A 23,039-nucleotide genomic window follows, 5' to 3' on the forward strand; every position below is an offset into this window, starting at 1 on the left:
CAGGAAGAGCGTTCAGCTGCGCGCGCAGCTGGCAGCGTCGGGAACGTTCTCCGGCCTGGCCAGTAAAGTCGCCTGTTTTTTGTTTTTCAAAATTCACAAAACATCTCCGAATATTTGCCCAGAAGAATGTGAAACGTTTACTCATGGCCTCTCTTTCACTTAACTTTAGTCTTGTTTGGACAAGCTATGGGGAAAACTCTGAGGGTCGAGACAGGCATCTCAGAAGACAGCTATAGGCCCGTCAGGCCCCGACGCCACGCCGCCGTAAATAAAAGGCCTGGCCCAGGCCTCGTTGTCCTCTTTGTGCAGTGAACTCGTGGATGGGGAAGATGGTGGGTGTGGGATCCGCGTGGCGGCAGCTGTGCAACCTTCCGAGAGGAAGGCGACCGCCTGCGCCGTCTTTGCACAGCTGCCGGCGTACAGGTACCTCAGTACCTCAGGGCCGTGTTGGACACTGAGGGGACCGAAGTCTCGGGCTGAGCAGGATGAACTATCATTACAGACTAGAATTTCTGATGTCTCCGTGACTCCACTGCTTGGAACTGATGCAGCCCAGGGAGACTCGTCTGGTAGTCGCCCTGGCTTCTGCTAACTCACTGGTTTCTTCCCAGGCCCCTGATTCTCGAAGGAGGGTCCGCAGCGCCTCGAAGGTGAGTGGATTGTGCGATATGGAGTGGCTGGTGGTTGTACTGGGGGAGGATGGGGGGTGATGATGATCCCAGGTGATTCTGAGTGTCTCGCTGACGCCATCACCGCAGCGCGCTGACCACCTCCATCCCCCGGGTTGGGATCCCTAGTATTTGGCCTCGGGGAAGCCACTTACTCGTGTGTCTCGTTTCTCCATTAGGGGTTTAAGACGTTCACCGGTGTGTTATTTTTGAATAAAGGTGAGTGTTAGGTGTGCGGGCGCTCTTAGTATCGCTCACGTTTTTAACTCCCTAAAGTTTTGTCTAAGCCTTGTTAAAGCTGTTTTCTCCACTTGTTTTTCTACTATAAACTACTTTGCATGCTGGGCCTCCTTGATGGAGCTGTTCTCCGCAGTTCTAAATTTGTTTCCTACTCCTTTTCTCTGCAGAACTTCCCATCCCTGAATTCTTAATTTGCTAGATCCTTGTACTGGGGCTGTTGTCTTTGAATGTTGTAGATTCCTTCCCATAATGGCTTCCCTTGATCCAGGTCTCCCTAAATTGGGGATGATGATTTCTCAGACTAGAGTCTCTGATGCTGATTCTGATGTCAAAATTAATTTCTGACTCATTTGGGGAACTGGATACTTGGAGTTTTGAGAGGAGCCAGTGGGAGGGCTGTAACTCTCTGCTTGTATTTCTCATTGGTGGTCCTGCTTTCATCTTTCTAGCTTGAGAGCTTTGGAAGCCCAGCAGGGGCAGTGCCCCTTCACAGAGATTCAGGGATAGCCTGGTGGCTGAAGGCCTAAAGTTTGGAATTTTCCTCTTGGAGAAGTGCTGTTGGGATAGCTGGGATGCCCAGGTAATGGTTCCTGCCACTTCATCAACAAGCTGTGACAAGAAGTGGAGAGTAGCGTGCCTCTACCTGGGTACTGTGGTAAGTCTCTTGCTGGTTTTTCTACCAGCTCCAGAGTGGTAATGATGACCTGGTTGGACTAGAGTCTCTGAGAACTTCTGAGGATCTTTGAAACCACCTGATCCACTCTTATGCTTCTTTCCACACTGTGTGGCAATTCCCCTGCCCACCCAGACTTTTCTTTTTTTAAAGTAAAAGTGGTATATAACTACCTTAGTTTCAGGAACATAACGTTTTGTACATTTATATACACTAGAAAGCGACCACCACTATAAATCTAGTCACCGTGCAGTTGATCCTTTTTGCCTAACCACCTTTCCCTCTGATAACTACCAACCTGTCCCCGTATCTATGATTCATGCTTTTTTTATTTTTATTTTTAATTTTTTTATTTTTTGCGGTATGCGAGCCTTTCACTGCTGTGGGCTCTCCCGCTGCGGAGCGCAGGCTCAGCGGCCATGGCTCACGAGCCCAGCCGCTCCGCGGCATGTGGGATCTCCCCGGACCGGGGCATGAACCCCTGTCCCCTGCATCGGCAGGCGGACTCTCAACCACTGCGCCACCGGGGAAGCCCCATGCTTTTTTTTTTTTTTAATTTTATTTATTTATTTATTTATGGCTGTGTTAGGTCTTCGTTTCTGTGCGAGGGCTTTCTCTAGTTGCGGCAACTGGGGGCCCTCATTGCAGTGCGCGGGCCTCTCACTATCACGGCCTCTCTTTGCAGAGCACAAGCTCCAGACGCGCAGGCTCAGTAGTTGTGGCTCACGGGCCTAGTTGCTCCACTGTATGTGGGATCTTCCCAGACCAGGGCTCGAACCCGTGTCCCCTGCGTTGGCGGGCAGACTCTCAACCACTGTGCCACCAGGGAAGCCCTAGATTAATGCTTTACTGCCAGTTGCTTGCATGTTACTAATATGTGTTGCTTTTATGAAATTTTAGAATTTTGCTGACACAAAGGATATTCTTTACCTGGTGTCGGACAGATCCTTGGAACTTCACGTCTTTCGTGCATTAACCCGCGTAAGCAGCTGTCAATCTCCTGGGGTGGAGGAGACTGCCTAGAAATTTGGGGACCAAAATCAATTAGGTGGCCTTTACTTCGTCTTACCCAAAAGACTCCAATAAAATATTTTAAAGCAAATAAAAAATAGATTGGTCTCAGTGAAAACAAGACGGTACAGAAAGGTTTAGGGACATGAAAGGTTAACCACCAGTGAATGAGCATCACAGTTGACATCTAGCTGTACCTCTTTGCAGCCACATACAAAAAGTAGATTTGCCACATATAGACACCAATGTTAAGGATTTCTAGATTGATTGTGGTAGTATTCTTATATTTGAGGTTTTTATTACGCCATTGACACAGACATCCAATTTGCCTTTTGATCAATTGGTGAAAACATAGGTTGTCCAGATATATTTTAAAAGAATATACTGGTGGTTGCCAGGGGCAGGGAATGAGGAAATGAAGAGTTGCTGTTCAATGGGTATAGAGTTTCCATTTTAGAAGATGAAAAGAGTTTACGGGGATGGATGGTGGTGATGGTTGCTCAATGTGATGAATGTGTTTGTTACCACTGAACTTTATGCTTAAAAGTGGTAAAGATGAGGGAGGGGATAAATTGGAAGATTAGGATTGACACATACATGCTACTACATATAAAAAAGGTAACTAATAAGAGCTATTGTATAGCACAGGGGACTCTACTGAATACTCTGTAATGGCCTATATGGGAAAAGAATTTAACAAAAAAGTGGATATATGTATAGCTGATTCACTTTGCTGTATACCTGAAACTAACATGACATTGTAAATCAACGATACCCCAATAAAAAATTTTTAAAAAATGGTAAAGATGGTAAATTTCATGTGTATTTCACTGCAGTAAAAAAAAAAATGGGGGAAAAGCATACTCTGTGCTCCTATTTGTCATCTTCATAAAGGAGATTCCCCACCAGCGTGTAAAGAGTATGCTGCGGTAAGGCTGTATTGTACAGTAGCCAGTTTCTGGTAAGGGGGCATTTGAGTTTCTGGTCATGGTATATACCAGTGCTGATTCCCTATTAATTTGCACCCATTTGAACTTGTGTTGTAGAATACATTTCCAAAAGTAGAATTTCAGAGTCAAAGGATTTGGGCATTTAAAGTAATGATGTATGTTCCATAAAGTTGTCCCAGTTTATACTCGTAACAGCAGTCTCCTTCAGAGTGCCTGTTTCTCTACCTGCCATCACTACTCCAGGTGGATTGTACCAGGTTGTGTACCTAATAATTCATTTTTTTAAAAATAATTCATCTTTTAAATACTGCACATCTTTTGCATCTGTTTTCCTATGGAATGTTTCCATCTTGGTCCCCACTCAGCAAAGATTTTTTCCAACTTTTATTTTCCTTAATCGTCTTTGCCAGGCCTTTTTTTTTTCCCGTCCTTGAAATTGCCCTGTTTGGTACTCTCTACAGGACAGTTACCTGCTCCCATTGCTATTCCCTGACCACAGGTTCTGTATAATCTTAGCAGCCACCATATATTTAGTGCTTTGGTCTGTCCTAGGCTTTTTATGTGTTTCACTTCATTGAATCCTTAAAACCTTGCAAAGTAGATATGTATCTACCCTACCTTGCAAGCAAGGAGAGGAAAGCTCAGGGATGTTAAATAATTTGCTTAAGGTCACAGAGATAGGAGGTACTGAGGCCCCTGGGCTGGACACTGGTGTTTGTCAAGTGGAGTAAAATTGAAGCTTGGTTCTCACCCAGACACTCCAAGGACAAAGCAAGTGGCAGAAGCTGAGCTCTGCTGAAGTTAAGAGATAAGATGACCACTCCTGAGGTCAAGGTAAACTTCCCTGTCTACACATGAGCAGGAAGGCTCCTTGGGGGTCAAAAAGGGAGGGGGCACCACCCCATAATAAGTGTGGACATACCCCCCACAGGCCTCTGCAGTGGAATCCATCTTGGCAAAAAGCTGCACTCCCATCTTGGGGAGGGTCCTAGGACTGGTCAGCTGTGAAAAAAGAAAACGATAATTGGCTAAAGGTAACCAAAGACCCGGAAGACCCGTCCTATATGTGATTTAAATCGCCCTTTTCGCTACTCCTCAGAGAGGATGCCCGTATCCTTTCTCTCCGTGTATTTCTGCCTTGCTTCTGTCTTAAATAAACTTTCTCTGTGTGCTGTTCTCCCAATTGTGTTGTGTCTCTAATAATAAACTTTGTATCTGTTCTTACAGTTTTTGCCTCCTTGAAACATTCTTGCTTTCAAATGGGGCAAGAGCCAGGGAACTTTGCTTCTAGCCTCTAGCCACTGGTGGACTAGCTGCTAGGTTCTATTCCCGGGCAGGAACTAAGATCTCTCTTCAGGACCACTCACTGGTCTCTCCAAGGTCAGTGTCAGTCAGGATTCAAATTCCTTTCTGTCTAGTATATAATATACCTACGGCCTAGCTTTAAACATTTCCAATAACTGAAGCAAACCTATCTTTGATTCCGTTTTTCTTTTTCTCCCTCCCACTCAGAGGATGTCACCCAGCTGAATTGTGGCTGTATCATTCTTTGGCTTTGTACTCTGATTTCAGTGCGTCCCTAAAATACTGTTTGGTTTTGTATTTTGTATCTTTTTGAGCTTCATAAATATGGACTAATACTCCACGTAGTTACGTTGCAGCTTGGTTCTTTTTTGTTCACATACTTCCCTATAGTTTAGATTCTACACTTCCAAACACATTTCTGCCCATTTTTATTTAGGCAAAAAACAATTCCAGGTTGACGGGTGTCTCTGGGTAGTGTACATGAGGACTTGCATTTGTAAGTGCATTTTTCTAGGGTGACAGTATCACATACGAAGCACAGGGGGCTGGTTAAGATGTAGGGAGCCAGACTGAACACTTAACAGCTGTTCAACGTTGGCTGAGTTACTTAGCCACTCTATTTCCTCATTTGTAAATGGATAAAAGCGTACCTACGCTTACGGAGTTGTTAGGTTTAACCATATGTAAGTGCACTTAAAACTGCCTAACATAGAAAGCCTTATTTAGGCATTAGCTACAATTAGATTATTCCAAATAGCTTAGACATTAGCTAACATAGCCTAGTCAGTACCGCATCCAGTTTTCCTTAGTCCTTGACATGACTATAAAATGGTCAACTTCATTTCTTGTCCATAGGGTCTCTTCTGCACTCTCTTGCCCTTATTTGTATGATCCAAGTCCTGCCCTAGGTGTTCAGACCCTCCTTCCTGTGTCAGTCCCAGGTTTAGAGTATAAGACTGAGGGACTTCCATGGTGGTGCAGTGGTTGAGAATCCAGGGGGCATGGGTTTGATCTGATCCCTGGTCCAGGAGGATCCCACATGCCACGGAACAACTGGGCCCGTGCGCCACAACTCCTGAGCCTGTGCTCTAGAGCCCGTGAGCCACACTGCTGAAGCCTGCACACCTAGAGCCCGTGCTCCGCAGCAAGAGAAGCCACTGCAATGAGAAGGCCATGAGCTGCAACCAAAGAGTAGCCCCCGCTCACCGCAACTAGAGAAATCCTGCGTGCAGCAACAAAGACCCAACGCAGCCATAAATAAATAAATAAATAAATAAATAAATAAATGTATTAAAAAAAAACTGATTGAGCTACAGCCATGGTGAAGATGGTCACGTGAACTTTTCTTAATTCCAGGCATGGAAATCACTTTGCAGTCCTCTCATTCTTGAGCCCCACAGCCTCTCTTCACAGGGGTGACAGTGATTTGATAAGACCCCTACCCCAAAGCACACTGAATCTTCTTCACCCCCAGGAGCACTTTCAGAAGTAACCAGTCCTCCCAACCCACTAGGCAGATCTCACAACTCTCTAAAATTAATCTACGCAGAGCCTGGCCTGCCATCTCAGCTACTGAAGACCGTGAGCCTCCCAGGCCTGTTTCCCCAGGCCTCTCATCCCTGGAATCCTTAGCAACTGGCTAGTGCGCAAGCCCCTCCAGAATGATACCTCTACCTGCCTGTTGCTTGAGCCGAACCCTCGGCGTCTCCGTGAGTTCTGTTTGCATATTCTATATCCAATTTGTCAGCAAATCATGCTGGCGATACCTTAACACCAAAATTTGGCCGCATCTCACAACCCTGCTGCTCCTGGACTCTGGTGGGATCCACCATCGGCTCACTTCGCTCCTCTGTGTGATGCAACAGCCTCCAACAAAGCTTCTGGATATAATTTGGTTTGTGAGGAAATCCTAGAACCAAGAAATAAAAACTGTTTTGGACATTGTTTGCAGGAATATAACTTTATAGAATCCCTTTGGAAAACAGTTTAGCAGTACCTACTAAAAAGGAGGCATGCTCTCTTCAACCCAGTGTTTCCACTTCTGGTGATGCACCCTAAACACTCACATACAAATACAAGGATTAATATACACATCCTTGATAGTACTGTTGGTTAAGGGGGAGAAAAAAAGGAAACCAAGTGTTCTCCAATAGGGAAATGGGGGTATATTCATAAAATACACCGTGTGTTACATGCACCAGTAGGATGACTAACATACCAGAGTGGATTAATCTCACAATGTGAAGAAAGAAAGCAGATGACAGAAAAACAGTATGTCACGCTTAAAACATTTACCACTAAACAATATATTGTTTAAAGTTCCTAAGTTCCTACTGTATAGCACAGTATATTCAATATCCTGTGATAAACCGGATAGAAAAGAATATGAAAAGGAATATATATATATATATATATATAACAATCACTTTGCTGTAGAGCAGACATTAACACAACATTGTAAATCAACCATACTTCAATAAAATAAATTAAAAATATATACATATTGTTTGGAGTTAAGTATCATAGTAAAAACAAAAAGAAATGCATAGCACTGGGGCTTCCATGGTGGCGCAGTGGTTGAGAATCCACCTGACAATTCAGGGGACATGGGTTCGATCCCTGGTCCAGGAGGATCCCACATGTCGCGGAGCAACTAAGCCTATGTGCCACAACTACTGAGCCTGTGCTCTAGAGCCCGTGAGCCACACTCCTGAAGCCCACGCGCCTACAGCCCGTGCTCCACAATGAGAGAAGCCACCACAATGAGAAGCCTGCGCACTGCAACGAAGACCCAACACAGCCAAAAATAAAAAAATAAATAAATTTATATATATATAAAAAGAAATGTATAGGATTGCTAAATGCTAAATTCAAGATGGGGTGGGCAGGGACAGTGATATACTCAAGGAGGTGTATAGTCAAGGAGGCTCTATGGGAGCTCGTTGTGTAATTCATATTTTCATATGTCAAACTACTTCTGAATAACTTAAAAAACAATGTTTGGGACCTGTGAATCCCAGAGGGCTGAGCACAGGCAAAAGCTTAAGTCAGCCCCAGGGACACCTCCAGGCACAGGGAGCTCCCTTGGAAGACAACCGTTCTCAAGATGAGCCAGAACATCCCCAGGAGAACAAGTCAGGAGTCGCAATAACAGGTGACTTTACAACTAAGAAACTCAGATGACAGCACGCTTGGAGACTGAAGATGTTCAAAGAGATAAAGGGGCTCATTCAATCCATTGTGCAGAAGAGGGCATTATAAAGTAGCAGATGGGTTTGAAAAGGAAACAAGTAGCAATTCTAGAATTGAAATGAACAGGTAAATTCATAAGAAGCACAACAAACAGGTTAAATAACAGACCAACTGGATAGAGAATTAGTGAACTGGAAGAAGAAATCATCCATAATGTGGAGCAGAGAAAACAGAGATGAATATGAAAAGGAGTTTTTAGGAAGGGTGAAGTGAGATGCTCCAACATTTGGCATTGTTGCCTTCACCTTGCTGGTTTGTTAGAATGCTGCAGCCAGAACAGGCGCAGGCACCATGGTTAGCTCTGTGCAGTGGCATCTATGGGCATCTGGCTTTGAGAAGCTCAGGGCCATCTATTACTTTGTTTATTGTAGTACTTTCTCGACCATTAACATCCTACTTGCCCAAGATAGTCTTTCAATTGTGTTATTTCCCAAAGAGTAAGGACAGAGAGATTATCCTAAGGGTTAAAGTACCTGCTGATGCTTCAAATGTTAAATTTTATTGCCCCCAGTCAGGTGACTCTCAGGTGGAAATGGATCACATTCCAGGCTGGCTATTGCCTGTCATTAAACCATTCAATTCTAAACATAGTGAAGATAGAGATGTCAGCCAATAATCAAACCCAGTTATGTGCTGATGGGTAACAACATGGGAGAGGGAGCTGTCTTTAAAGGGCCTTGCATCAATGGCGGGCACCACCCTGGATTGGGAGCCTCCCGTTTCCCAGCACGCAGAGAGAGGCCTTGCTCCACAGTGGGTTGATTTCTTCTACAGGAGGCTGAGCAACCATTACAAAAGATTGCTTTTTAAACTTTTTATCAGGAGACTTTTCAAACAATAGGAAGAATGTAAACACCCATATACCCACCACCTAATCCAACAATTGTCAACATTTTTCCATATTTGAAAATATGGCAAATGGCAAAAATATATATTAAATTATATATGTGCGTATATACATATACATACATATAAATATAAAATATATATATTTAGCAGGCTCATTTCAATGTGAATTATAGAGATCATGACATTTTATGCTTAAATATTTCAGCATGCATATCCACAATCTAAGGACGTTTACCTGCATATATACTTTTTTTTTTTTCTGCGAGGCTTGCAGGATCTTTTTTTTTTAATATATAAATTTATTTATTTATTTTATTTTTGACTGCGTTGGGTCTTTCCCTGTGTGTAGGCTTTCTCTGGTTGCAGCGAACGGGGGCTACTCTTTGTTGTGGTGCTCGGGCTTCTCACTGTGGTGGCTTCTCTTGTTGCGGAGCATGGGCTCTAGGCTCACAGGCTTCGGTAGTTGCAGCACGCGGGCTCAGTAGTTGTGGCGCACAGGCTTAGTTGCTCTGTGGCATGTGGGATCTTCCTGGACCAGGGCTCGAACCCGTGTCCCCTGCACTGGCAGGCGGATTCTTAACCACTGTGCCACCAGGGAAGTCCTACAATACTATTATATCTGAGAAAATTAATAATTCCTAATATTACTTAATAGTTAAATCAATACTCAAATTTTTTCAACTGTTCCCCAGATATCTTTTATGGTAATTGTTCTTTTGAAGAGCCAGTATTAATTGATTCAAGGATCAAGCACTTTCTTTTACTGTTATATCTTGTTAGTCTCTCTCTTTTTTTAATCTTTACTTATTTACTTTCTTATTTTTGGTTGTGTTGGGTCTTCGTTGCGGCAGGCAGGGTCTCCGTTGCAGCTCGCGGGCTCTTCGTTGTGGCGCACGGGCTTTTCTCTAGTTGTGGCGTGCGGGTTTTCTCTCTCTAGTTGTGGTACACGGGCTTAGTTGCCCCGTGGCATGTGGGATCCTAGTTCCCCGACCAGGTATCGAACCTGTGTCCTCTGCATTGGAAGGTGGATTCTTTACTACTGGACCACCAGGGAAGTCCCTTGTTAGTCTCTTGATTCTAGAACAGTCCCCTTCTTTCTGTGACAATGATCCTTTGAAGAGACTAGGCCAGTTGTCTTGTAGAACATTCCACATGTTGGCTTCATCTAACTGTGCTCTCTTGGTGTTTTTAACTTGTTCCTCAACTTTCTGCATTTTCTTTAACCTGGAAGTTATACTTAAAGGACTAATTAGATTTTTTTTTTTTTTTTTTGGCTGCACCACACAGCCTGCGGGATCTTAGCTCCCCAACCAGGGATCAAACCACTGGACCACCAGGGAATTCCTTTAAAGACCTAATTAGATTCTGATTACATGGTTTGGGCAAGAATACTTCATGAACGACACCATGTATGGCTGCTGTAACAAATTACCACAAACTTGGTGGTTTAAAGCAACAGATATTTATTCCTTCACAATGCTGGAGGCCAGAAGTTCAAAACAGTTTCACTGGGCAAAAATCAAGGTGTCCACAGGGCCTTGCCCCCTCCAGAGACACTATGGGAGAATCTGTTTCTTGTCTCTTCCAGCGTCTGGTGGCTGCTGGCATAACTTGGCTCGTGGCCACATCACTCCGATCTCTGCCTCTGTGTCACGCTGCCTCCTCCTCTTCACTTGTGTGTATTGCATCCCCTTCTGCCTCCCTCTTATAACGATATATGCGATTTCATTTAGAGCCCTCCCAGATAATCCAGAATTATCTCCCCATCGCAAGACCCTTGATTTAATCAATCTGTAAAGACCCTCTTTATCCCTGTATAAGATAGCCTTCACAGGTTCCAGGCGTTAGAGCACGGATATCTTTTAGGGGATCATTTTTTCAGTCTACCACGTGCTATATACTTCACAGGGCCTTGTGTCAGGGGGATTATAAAGTCTACTTTTTCCATTATTCTTTTTTATTTTTAATTTTTAACATCTTTATTGGAGTATAATTGCTTTACAATGGTGTGTTAGTTTCTGCTTTATAACAAAGTGAATCAGCTAAACATATGCATATATCCCCATATCTCCTCCCTCTTGCATCTCCCTCCCACCCTCCCTATCCCACCCTGGTTCCATTATTCTTTTTTTTTTTTTTTTTTTATTCTTGACCTTAGTTTGATCGCCCGGTTACAGTAGTGACCCCCAGGATCTCTTCATTGTAGAGGTGCTTTTCACCCTTGTGAGTGGCAAGATGGGTTAATTCTTTGGCACTGTTACCAAACCAGGTTTGTTTGCCTGATGCGCAGCAAGCCAAACGCTAGGTTTGCAGCAGAGAGTTTATCCACAAGGCAGCCAACTGACGGGAGGAGAGAACAAGTCTCAAATTTTCTTCCCAAAAAGGCAAGGGGCTTGGGGTATTCATAGGATAAAGCTGAGGTGCGGGGAAAGGTAATTAGAGATAAGAGAAAGGTGCTCAATCAACGTTCTGCACAGACACAACTAAGCTACAGGTTTCTTCTTGGGACCTATGTTCAGAAAATGGCTGTGTTAGTATGCGCTGAGGGTGAATTTTTTGTCCTTCTGATGTCAAAATGTCACGGAGCAGACACTCTGTGCCCAGACACTCTGCATGCCCAGATGGAAGGTCAGTGGTCTTAACCAGTCTTAACTGGTTCTATCTTGAACCGGACACAGACAACTCCAAATCTCAAAAAAACAACTTGCGCAAACACTGTTTAGGCTATGTGATGCTCAGAGGACATGCAAGTTTTTTGTAAAAATGGAGTGAGCTTGATCAGTGAAGGCAGGTTACAGTTTATTATTTATTAATGGCTAACGGCTGACTACCCTTGGTTTCAGCATCTTGTGAATGAATATCCAGTCTCCATCAACCTTAACCTAATGATTTTGGCATCCACTGATGATCTTTGCCTGTGTAGGGGAGGAAATAGTTTTCCTTGACCCTCTCAGGGTCCCTGGCTGGGTTTGAAAATCAACCGGACAAAGACAGATTAACAGGAGAAAAGCATACACATTTATTTAAGTTTTACATGACACGAGACTTCATAAAGAAATGAAAACCCAAAGACATGGCATACTTGCTTTTACGTAAGGTTGAACAAAAGAGACAATTGTGGAAAAGTGTCTAAACTATGGGGGGAGGCTAAAGAAGGTAAGAATTACTTTTAACAAGCTCTGTGTTTTTTTTTTTTTTTTTGGTGGGATCTTAGTTTCCCAACCAGGGATTGAACCTGGGCCCATGGCAGTGAAAGCGCTGAGTCCTAACCACTGGACCACCAGGGAATTCCCAACAAGTTCTGTTTGTATAGAATTCTCTTGGTCGCCAACTTCTTGTACTCCTGGTTCAGGGAGGGCACCTTTCAAATGGGAATTTTCACTCAAGTTTGCAAAATGATGATTTTCCACTTTGATTATTCTTTCTACACTTATTTGCTGACATTCTTCTGTAAAACAAGTAATAAGTCATCTCATCAACTCGTACTTTGTCTAATTTGAATTATTTTTTCCTACTGCAAACGTAGGAGAAATGATTCATTCTTTTCCTGTATTTACAGTATTGTGTGTGTAAGGGGTTGGTGTAAAATTGTCCTCCAGGGGTGGCAAATGAATTCTCCCTCTTTTTTGTATACATGGGTCCAGGAAATTTCCCTGTGGTACCCTTGACCTTATCAAATGCCTTGCTGAGACTCAGATGTGCAGAGACACTGGCCTTCCCCTGACCTCTCCTTTTAGAATCTTGGCCAAGGAACATGTTAGCTGCTCTCTACCAGGCTCCCACCTCCAATGGCAAGGGCATTAAAACGGCTTCAGGGATTCCAAAATACCAAAACCAAGCTTGGTGGAGGTTAAACAACACACCTCCCTTAAATTGGTTGATAGGAACATCACAAAGTTAGGTGGACTTAAGATACTGAAGCATAAAGCTGATTATGCATCTTCACTCTTCCCTCCAACCTCATCCTCTCTTGATGCACGTTGGCATTCGCTCTGGACACCACCTTTGTGGCTGTATTTTTTAAAATATATATATTTATTTATTTATTTTTGGCTGTGTTGGGCCTTAGTTGTGGCATGCGGGATTTTTCGTTGCAGCGTACAGGATCTCTAGTTGTGGTGCATGGGCACTCTAGTTGTGGTGCGTGGGCACTCTAGTTGTGGTGCGTGGGCACTCTAGTTGTGGAGTGTGGGCTTAGTTGCCCTGCAGCATGTGGGATCTTAGTTCCCCGATCAGGGATCAAACCCGTGTCCCCTGCATTGGAAGGCGGATTCTTAACCACTGGACCACAGGGAAGTCCCTTTGTGGTTGTATTTTTGCCAAGTTACCCAGAGGTCTCCATTTATCTTTTTCCTTCTATTTATTTATTTGTCCCTTTTATTTCTTTCTATTTCATTTTATTTTATTTTAAATTTTCCTTCTACTTACTATTATACACAAAAGTGTATATAATAATTACGTACAATTTAAAGAAGACTAATAAACAACATGTACTCACCACTGAGCTTAAGACCAGGTACTGCTAAACGTGTGGCTGGCAGATTTGGAGGCCACAGGAAATGTGACTTCTGGTGTTAATCCCACGGGAGTATGAACTTTTTGTTAGGAATTTTCCAGATACTTTTATTTATTTTCCTTTTCTTTTCCCCCCCTCTATCCAGAGCAAAGATGGAGGCCAGTTCGCACACTGAAGATGCGGCCTTTTGATACTTTATTTACAAAGAGTAGTCAGCCTGTGAGCTGTAGTTTGCCAATTTGACTTTTTTTTAATTGCCCTAAAACATGATTTATCTTGATTCCTGAGTTTTTTGGTGTTCTCTTAAATTTTGCACCCAAGGCACTACTGCTTTCCCACCCCGGGGCGGGGGTGGGAAAAATGCTCTTTTTTAACTTTGTCAACTAAAAAAAAAAAATAGTGCAGGAGGCTGCAAATAAGAAAAGAGTTTATCTGGAGTCTTAAGAATTGCAGTTAGGGAGACACAGATTCGGGTAACCCCGAAAATGTGTTCCAAGGAAAAGAAAGAGTCAGGGGCTCATAAAGACACAAAGCCACAAGGTTGTTAAAAGTTGCCTGGCGAGAATTAGGATTGACTAAGTCAGAAAATATTTGTCCACAGGGAATCACAGGTTGTTTTAGGGTAGGGGTCTGATAAGTAGACTGTCACGAGTTACTTTATATGTATCTTGAGTTTCTAGCAGGTGTTCTGGATGACTTCATAAGGTCAAAAGGTCAGATTCCATCCAGGCTGAGATGTGTATAAGTCACATTTCCTTAATGGCCCCCCAGCTCCATTTTAGAGAGCTCTCTTAGCAGTACCAACTCCATTTGATTTTCCTTTCACAATTTCCAGAACTTTTCAGGACCTTGGCTTTATATCCTGACTGCAAATCTGTGATCCACTGTAATCCTGATTTGGTCACTGAGCATTGACTGATGTCCTCAGGGCAAATGCCAGCTCCAGGGCTCATTTGTTTTTCTGGGTTCTTGCTGTCCATTATTTATGGTTTTTGAAGATTTCCCTTACTTTCTCACCAACAAAGCCCTACAGTAAAAATGTGTTTTTTTTTTTTTTTGGCCGAGCCACGCGCCTTGCGCTATTTCAGTTCCTGGACTAGGGATTGAACCTGGGCTCTCGGCAGTGAAAGCGCAGAGTCCTAACCACTGGACCGCCAGGGAATTCCCTAAAAATGTGTTTTAAAAAATATTCTATCCAGAATATTAGGAAAGGGAAGATCTACCCTTTCCTTGTGGTAAATTTAAGTCCGTTTTTGTTTATTTTTTGTGTGTGTGTGTTTTTGTTTTTTGTCAAAAAGAATTGCAAGCCTATGTCTTAGATCTTCTTTCCTAATCCTTTTTTTGGGGCAAAAATGATGTACCTCGTCCTGCTCCTTCCTGATAATGACTTCTGGTTGTGAGGACTGAATTGGTGAGAAACTGTACCTGGTGCCTGGTCCCTGGTATTTGCTGCTCAATATTACCTGTTAGGCTCCTTCTATTGTTTAAGGGCAGCCTGATAAACAGGGAGAGCCCAGAGCCCTTTCAATGCCGAGCCAAGGGGCTGGGGGGAGGGGTGAGAGGCTTCGAAGGGGGCAGAAGGGCCTGTGTTAGGGGGTTAGGGCTCCATGCTAGAATTTCGCTGCTGATCCAGGTGGCACTCACCAGGCTGTAGTTTTCAAAGTCCACTTTGTCCTATTTGTACAAATAAGCACATACCTTCCCCTTTCAGTCTCCTGCCACTCCTTCTAATTCCTCCTTTATATTAAAAGAAAAAAAGCCAACCAACCAACAATTCTTCAATCCTTTCTGCACCCCTGACTTGTGTTCTAACCCTGGCTTTCAAACTTGAATGTGCATTAGAATCCCCTTGCTAACACACGGAGTGCTGGGGCCCACCCCCAGAGCTTCTGATTCTGCAGGTCTGGTGGGGAAAGGGGTGGTCAGTATAGGGGGAAGGTCAAGCGTTTCTAACATGTTCCCAGGGAGTGGCTGCCACCTACCTGGAACCACACTCAGAAACACTGGCCCAGCTCCTTACCCATGCTGGACTTGTCTTTCCTCCTGTATTAAGCATCCACCATGTGCTAGGTGTTGTGGCGGGGTTTAAGATGCCCAGGTAAACAGGCAGGTTCGGTCCCTGCCATCTTTTATAGTTATTGGTGTTTTTTAAACACAAATTCTTCCTGTTGAAACAGTTTCTCTTTTGAGATCTTTTCTTCAATGTTTTGAAATCTAGTCTTCCTAAGTCTAGGCTAAAACGTCTAAGAGACAGTTTCTCAAAGTGCAGCCCAAAGACCGCAGTATTAGACTCTCCTGTAGTTCCTTTTAAAAATGCAAGGCCTGGATTTCCCTGGTGGCGCAGTGATTAAGAATCCGCCTGCCAGCGCAGGGGACACGGGTTCGAGCCCTAGTCTGGGAAGATCCCACATACCATGGAGTAACTAAGCCCGTGTGCCACAACTACCGAGCCTGGGCTCTAGAGCCTGTGAGCCACAACTGCTGAGCCTGTGAGCCACAACTACCGAAGCTCGCACACCTAGAGCCCCTGCTCCGCACAAGAGAAGCCACCACAATGAGAACCCCGCGCACTGCAACGAAGAGTAGCCCCTGCTCGCTGCAACTAGAGAAAGCCCGTGTGCAGCAATGAAGACGCAACACAGCCAAAAATAAATAAATTTATTTAAAAAAAAAAAGCAAGGCCCTGCAAAGGAGGCAAGAATATACAATGGAGAAAAGACAGTCTCTTGAGCAAGTGGTGTTCGGAAAGCTGGACAGCCGCATGTAAATCAATGAAGTTAGAACACACCCTCACAACATAGAGAAAAATAAACTCAAAATGGCTTAAAGACTTAAATATAAGACATGACACCATAAAACTCCTGCAAGAAAACATAGGCAAAACATTCTCTGACATGAATCATACCCATGTTTTCTTAGGTCAGTCTCCCAAGGCAATAGAAATAAAAGCAAAAATAAACAAATGGGACCTAATCAAACTACAAGCTTTTGTACAGCAAAGGAAACCATAAACAAAATGAAAAGACAACCTACGAACTGGGAGAAAATATTTGCAAATGATGTGACCAACAAAAGCTTAATTTCCAAAATATACAAACAGCTCATATATCTCAATAACAACAAAATAAACAAAACAAAAACAACCCAACTGAAAAATGAGCTGAAAACCTACATAGATATTTCTCCAAAGAAGATGTACAGATGGCCAACAGGGACATGAAAAGATGCTCGACATCACCAATTATTAGAAGAATTATATGTGGAATCTAAAATATGACACAAATGAACTTATCCACAAAACAGAAAAAGACTCCCAGACACAGAGAACAGACTTGTGGTTGCCAACGGGGAGTGGAGGCGGAGAAGGGATGGATTGGGAGTTTGGGATTAGCAGATGCAAACTATTACATATAAGATGGATAAACAACAGGGTCCTACTGTATAGCACAAGGAACTATATTCAGTATCCTGGGATAAACCATAATGGAAAGGAATATGAAAAAGAATATACAAACGTATAACTGAATCACTTTGCTGTACAGCAGAAATTAACAACATTGTAAATCAACTACACTTCAATAAACTATATTAAAAAAAAAAAAGCAAGGTCCTGGACTCATTCTAGAGACACTGAACCTACAGGCAGGTTTGGGGTAGGGCCAGGACTCTGGTTTATAATGACTCCACTCCGCCCCCTCCAGCGGGGGAGATCCTTCCTTGAGGAGCCTCTCTCTTAGCTGAGGGTTCTTGGCTATGAAGAAGGAACATGATTACTTCCTTACAAGCCCCCTGCCATGTCTACTTCACGAGGCAGTAGCTCATGTGGCAGACATTCATGGTATCATTTCCTCTATCTCCTCCATTATTTCTGATAAAGTTGTTAGCAAGACTTTCTCAGATGTGCATTTTTAGCGGCAGTGGATAGCAGATGTCCCAGTTGCTGCAGATGCCACCCCCCTCACTGCACTTCCTGCGTCATATCTATTCGTCCACCTGTGTTAGAAGAGCAGAGCCCGCCCTCCCCGGCCATGTTGCCTGTGTTCGTCTCCCATAGATTCTGCCTCTGTTTGTGTGTCCTGTGTGGCAACAATGTGGTTTACTGGCCAAGGTAAAATATTACATCAGGTTACTCTGAGACCTGGCAAGTTAAGGGGAGAAATGAAGCATTTATCCTGACTTTCCCATACAAATCATGCTTCAGGGTAACCCAACAGCCTTGATGAGGGACAGTTCCTTTTTACTAAAGAATTCCAGCTAATAAATGAGGACAAAATAATAGAATTCAAAAACCAACATTTCACAACCCCTCATGAAATACTTGATTCAGGCAAAACTCATCTGTGGATGAAACTGTCAGTTGGAAGGTTGATGGAGAAACCTTACAAAGGAGGGGTCAGGCTATGGCCATCTGAACCCATCACTCAATTCAGCTTTACTCAGAGAGGGACAAGCGGGCAGCACTTGCTTCCTGAGGGAGCACAAGAGGAAACAAAGAGCACCTGGGAAGGAATCTTGTCCCCCCCACCCCCCACTTCCCTCACCCAGTGGAATCTGAATCTAATTAAACCTTCAGGTTTGATAACTGGAAATACAAGAGATGGAGGAAAAAAGTTAAATGACACTCTGAGGAAGAAACAGATGAATCCAGAGAGTGGAACGTTCTACAGGACAAATGAACATATTTCTGTGTAGACGGTATCAAAAAGAAAAAAAAAAAAAGAGAGAGAGAAAGAAGAGAGGATAGGAGGTGTACCTACTGTAAACTGAGATTTAAGAAACATCAAAATGCAATGTGCAGGGACTTCCCTGGTGGCGCAGTGAATAAGTCTCTGCACTCCCAATGCAGGGGGCCCGGGTTTGATCCCTGGTCAGGGAACTAGATCCCACATGCATGCTGCAACTAAGAGTTTGCATGCCACAACTAAGGAGCCCAGGTGCTGCAACGAAGATCCCACACCAACAACGAAGATCCTGCATGCCGGAACTGGAACTAAGACCCGGCACGGCCAAATAAATAAATAAACAAGCAGGCAAACAAATAAATAAATAAATATTTTTTTAAAAAGAAAAGAATGTCTTGAACATTCCTACCGTCTCATCCGGGCATTGCATTTTCTTTCCATATGGAGAAAAGCTGTGGCTGTCCCACTCAGCTGTTCTTTTCACAGCATCTCCTTTAGGATGAGATGTTGTTGTGTCACATAATTGCCACAGTGCTCATTTCTCTGCCAGGCTGGCCTGGGAGAGGCTTCGCATCTGCATTTAACACACCTGCTCCCTGTTTCATGGAGGACAGTATCTCACCCCACCTTAGAAATACAAAACAGCCAGTTTTTAATTATCTTATGAGGCTCCTCCTCCTTCCCCTCATTACACTTGTTAAGAGCAAGTTGTATTTCTGTGATAAGAAGGAATGTGAAAAAGAAAGGAGGATCTGATTTGCCAAAGTCACAGATTTTCACAGGCAATAAGCACACCAGCTTCCTCCCCAAAACTCACTCCCAGTCCCACAAGTGTGCACGAGGAAAACAGACATGAAGATGTGCACTGACAGAACCACAGAGACTCTGCAAATATTCATTCTCCTTCATTAAGAACGTTAAGTTATAAACATTTTGATTCATACATAGTCAAAGTGGGTGGTGCACCTCGTTCCTTACCTTGAAACCAAATGTCCTGCCCTTCTGGAACTTTCACCAACTCTCTCCAAAGCCAGTATCTTACCCCAAAGAGGTAAGCCTTCCCCAATTCCCTGAGTTCACATTTATTTAATGCTACAGGCCCACCTAGCCCTGTCCAAGAAAAGGACCAATCATTGCCCTGAGAGGGCAGACCCAGCAATGCGGAAGAGAAGTGCTCCCACGTGTGGGCAGCTCTTCCTATGTGGGAGAAGCCAGGTTTTTAGTCCTAAGGAATGATTTCCCTGTCAAAGAGAAGTTGATTTTGCAAAACGCTAGACTCTAAAGGAAGGTGGAACCGTCTTCTAGGCTCCTCCAGTAGACCCTCTACAGACCCATGGTCCTGAGGCTGAGTCCAGGGCCTTCTATCCCCTTGGCAGGTGTACAGCTCAGAGTGTCCCATAGACGCTGACTTTGGCCAGGGAGATGCTCTCTATGTACTGTTTCCGGCCTTTCTCATACAGGACATAGAGTTGCGGGGCCTGGTCCTCCCCGCCCACACTGCCCTCCAGGCTTGCCAGTGAGGAGTAGCCACTGGGCCCCGGCCACAGCTGAACCGTCTCCTTCTGCCATGAGGTGCCATTGCTGAAGCTCCAGCGCAGGGTCAGGTTCACTCCTGGGAACAGCAGCAGAATCAGGGGAAGGAAGGTCTCCCCCTAGAGAAGGCCTCCTTCTCTAGGTCACGGGGGCTCCTCGCCGACCCCACCTGGCAGATACTCACGGAACTCTGGATGGGCTGGGTTGGAGAAGAAGACAATGCCGGAGTTGGTGGCCACAGCTCCTGCGGCTACCACAGGGTCCACGAGCTCAGGGTCAAAGGTCACATCACGGGGCCTCAGAGTATCACAGGCATCATAGCTGCGGAGGATGATTCGGCAGCGGCAGTGGTAGTTGTTCTGGTTCCGGGCATTGATGACCACTGAGCCATCGGGGAGCTCAAAGGGCTGAGCGGAGAGAAGAGGGCTTCAGGAAGACGCAGGGTGGGGGCGGGGCGAAGGGCCCTGTCCCTGAGGGAGCAAGGCTGGGTGGCTCGGAGCTGGGCAGCCAGGCCCGGGGTCCGTGAGTGAAACGGTGCTCTGGAGGACAGAGCAGGTTGAGCGGGTGGGGGACAGCCCGTGGACTCCTCCTGACCTGGCACTCGTCGGGGCTGAAATCATTTTCCCGCTTGGGCTGGCCATAGGGGATGCCGCTGACCCCACTCCCATAGTGCCAGGAGGCGCCGCGGTCATCGCTGAGGAGGCAGAAGACCCCGTCCCGCTCCAGCGTCCCGTGGCCACACACAATGAGCCGGCCCTTCCGAGGCTCCCGCTGTTTCTGTGGGAAAAGGACAGGGGTGCCACAGACGGAGACATTGAGGGGGCTCAGAAGCAGGGGAGGGGAACCCACCACCTCCTAAGTGTGAGACACACGTTGTCCCCTTCCGTTCTGTCCTTGCTTGCTGAGGGTTCCACAAGCATTACAAACACCCACTGTCTGAATTAAGAAGCTCTTTGGCAGAATAAGCTCCTTCGGGACATCCAGGGTATACTCTGGACAGGCTGTGCATAGGACAAGGGGGCCCAGCCACAGGGGGAGATGGGAGCTTAAACCCAACCTGTGTTCACAGGCCAAGCTGTGGACCATGGCACAGGCTTGTGTCTGCCCAAAGGAGGGCTTTCTTCTAATCTGCACAGGACTTTCTAACTTTTTTTCTAATCTGCACATGGATCAGTGCAGCCCTGTTGACAACCTCCAGATGGGAAGCCAATGGCAAAATTCCACCTTCCCTTGGCAGGGTGTTCCTCCCAGGATGTCCCTTTCTTCCAAGGAATGCCACCTAAGACAGAAAAATCTGACTTCACAGGATCTTCTCTTTGCAAAGGAGTCCATAACGGGGCAGACTCTCTATGAGGCACCTCCCTCCACCCATCTCAGGACAGAGACCTGAATGCCAGAGCCCGGTCCGGGGGCAAACATCTCAGTGCCTATGTCCAAGGAGAGGTTCCGAGGCGAACTCCAGGAAATGCCGTCATCCTTGCTCCACACCAGCATGGTGGAGGCCACCTGGCAGCCAGCCTTGTGAGCACAGAGGGAGTAGAAAAGGAAGACCACTCCTGTTGTTGTATCGCTCACCACTGCCCCCAAGTTCAGCCCATCTGGGCTCTCCCCATCGTCCACAATGAAAGCTGTTGGAGACCATGTGCTGCCTAAAGAAAAAAGGGAAGAAAACCAGGGTGAGCACTCTGGAGGCTCCCTTTCCACCACTCGCTGCAATTTTCACCTCCTGCTAGGGACCCAAGGCCTTATGATGGCCCCACGAGACCTGCCCCTCCTTACCTCTCAGACCTTATCTATTCTACCCTTGCTCACTCCACCCAGCCGTACAAACTCCTTCTCATTCCTCAAATACTCCCCTCCTTGCGGGGGGGGCAGTGAACTCTGTCTAAGCTTGTTACACCTGCCTGGCTCTTCTTCCAGGTTCACTTACCTCCTCTGAGTCTGCTCAAATGTTATCTACTCAAAATTACAGTCAAATTCTGGCACTCTCCATGCCTCTTGCCATGTTTCATTTTTCTCTACTGCACGCATTAGCTCCCAATACAAAAAATACATTTACTTAGTTATTATGTTTATTGTCTGTCTCCCCACACCCCAGTAGAATATAAGCCCTGTGAAGGCAAGGAATTTTGCTTTGTTTTGTTCATAACTGTATTCACAGAACCTAGAACAATGCCAGGTATATAGTAAGTGCTCAGTAAATGTCTGAATGAATGTTTAACTCCTTGGTGAGCCCAATTTCCAGATCACTGCCCTGGACACCTTCCCGCCTTAGGTTCCCTCTACTCTTCAGGGATCCAGCAGCCTCAGGGCCCTAAAGCAGGTCAAGCTCCCCACCCATCCAGCCTCTTGTGACCCAGGCATCTTTATACCCTGGTCCGTGGACCTCCGCAGAGCAATGAACTTAGCTCCTTTATCCGATGCTGACATTTTCCTGGCCTCAGCAAAGGCAAGGAGAGTGCCCCGAGGAGTGGTGGTGATGAGCGGGATGCGGAAGGTGTCCACAGAGCCGATCTGCTTCCCGCTCACCCACAGCAGTTGCTCCATGGTCACAAGCGGACGAACCTACGAAGCGAGGAGGAAGGATCAACAGAACAAACGTGACTTGGGGTTTTAGGGTGAATGAATAGCGGCTCGGAGTCAGGTTCCCCTGGGAGAGGCAGGGTGATGGGGATCCCGAGTGGGAGAAGGGGTCCCAGAACAAGGAAGGGGAACCCTGAGGAGAGTTCGGAGCGAAACTGGGGGCTCGGAGAGGGGGAGGGACTACGAGGGGACAAGGAGCCCTCAGGGACAGGGAGACCTCAAAAGGGTAAGGAGCTCGAAAGAGGAGACTCAGAGGGAAAGAGGACAAGGGCCCAGAGAGGGAAAGGGACTGGGAAAGGAGGGAACGGGGTCAGAGAGTTTCTCGGAGGAGAGGGGGCTCAGCAGCCTAGGTCCCGGGGTACAACTGGGCACAGACCGCCTGCGTGAGTCGGGGATGGGGCTATGCGAGGGGTGACTCACCAGACTGAAGTCGTCCTTTGCCCTGGCCCCGACTCCTGCTGAAGACAACAGCAGCAGGAAGATCGCGGCAAACACCTGAACCCTACAGACTCCCCATGATCCCAGCATTCGCGGTCTCCCGGGTCTGCCCAGGGGCACTGTGCCGGGTCGCTCCGCAGTCATCTCTCCCTCGCGGCAGCAGAGACCCTGGCCCCCCAGGACTAGACGCGGGCTGGATTCGTCAACTGACCCCGGCCCTTTAAACGCTCAGCTGTCACCCTCAAACCCGCCCCAATCCCAGCCGGCCCGCCACGCTTCCGCGACTCTCTTTGGCCCTGGCACGAGCCCCCACGTGACCCTTCAGCGCCTCAGAGCTTC

The 23,039-nt window shown here is 45.7% G+C and overlaps 1 protein-coding gene, 1 long non-coding RNA gene and 3 other non-coding genes across 7 annotated transcripts; 4 read left to right on the forward strand and 1 right to left on the reverse strand.

Annotated features, from left to right (window-relative positions):
• The first annotated feature begins 312 nt into the window (after positions 1–312).
• On the forward strand, positions 313–3,525 carry LOC132432613 (uncharacterized). 2 transcript variants are annotated; one of them, XR_009520951.2, is made up of 5 exons: positions 313–423; positions 503–650; positions 848–887; positions 1,358–1,563; positions 2,482–3,525. It is a non-coding gene; the product is annotated as an uncharacterized lncRNA (long non-coding RNA). The 2 variants fall into 2 exon arrangements; XR_009520950.1 differs by having other exon boundaries at positions 313–650; positions 2,482–3,519.
• LOC132433002 (small nucleolar RNA SNORD48) lies at positions 706–768 on the forward strand. The gene has a single exon (XR_009521051.1). It is a non-coding gene; the product is annotated as a small nucleolar RNA SNORD48 (small nucleolar RNA).
• Positions 1,190–1,256, forward strand: LOC132433000 (small nucleolar RNA SNORD52). Its single transcript, XR_009521049.1, has one exon. It is a non-coding gene; the product is annotated as a small nucleolar RNA SNORD52 (small nucleolar RNA).
• On the forward strand, positions 1,594–1,674 carry LOC132433015 (small nucleolar RNA ZL8). Its single transcript, XR_009521061.1, has one exon. It is a non-coding gene; the product is annotated as a small nucleolar RNA ZL8 (small nucleolar RNA).
• An 8,843-nt stretch (positions 3,526–12,368) lies between the features above and the next one.
• On the reverse strand, positions 12,369–22,924 carry NEU1 (neuraminidase 1). 2 transcript variants are annotated; one of them, XR_009520949.2, is made up of 7 exons: positions 22,683–22,924; positions 22,052–22,244; positions 21,066–21,328; positions 20,274–20,456; positions 19,864–20,086; positions 18,556–19,758; positions 12,369–12,396 (listed from the first exon to the last, which is right to left on the reverse strand). XR_009520949.2 is itself a non-coding variant. In XM_060023262.1 (6 exons), exons 1-6 carry the CDS (start codon positions 22,842–22,844, stop codon positions 19,532–19,534), a joined length of 1,251 nt encoding a protein of 416 aa, XP_059879245.1. In that variant the 5' UTR covers positions 22,845–22,924; the 3' UTR covers positions 18,052–19,531. The 2 variants fall into 2 exon arrangements, 1 of the variants encoding a protein (XP_059879245.1); XM_060023262.1 differs by lacking the exon at positions 12,369–12,396 and having other exon boundaries at positions 18,052–19,758.
• Between the last annotated feature and the right edge of the window lie 115 nt (positions 22,925–23,039).

The sequence above is a fragment of the Delphinus delphis genome, chromosome 10 (assembly GCF_949987515.2).
Source record: "Delphinus delphis chromosome 10, mDelDel1.2, whole genome shotgun sequence".
Lineage (NCBI taxonomy): Eukaryota > Metazoa > Chordata > Mammalia > Artiodactyla > Delphinidae > Delphinus > Delphinus delphis.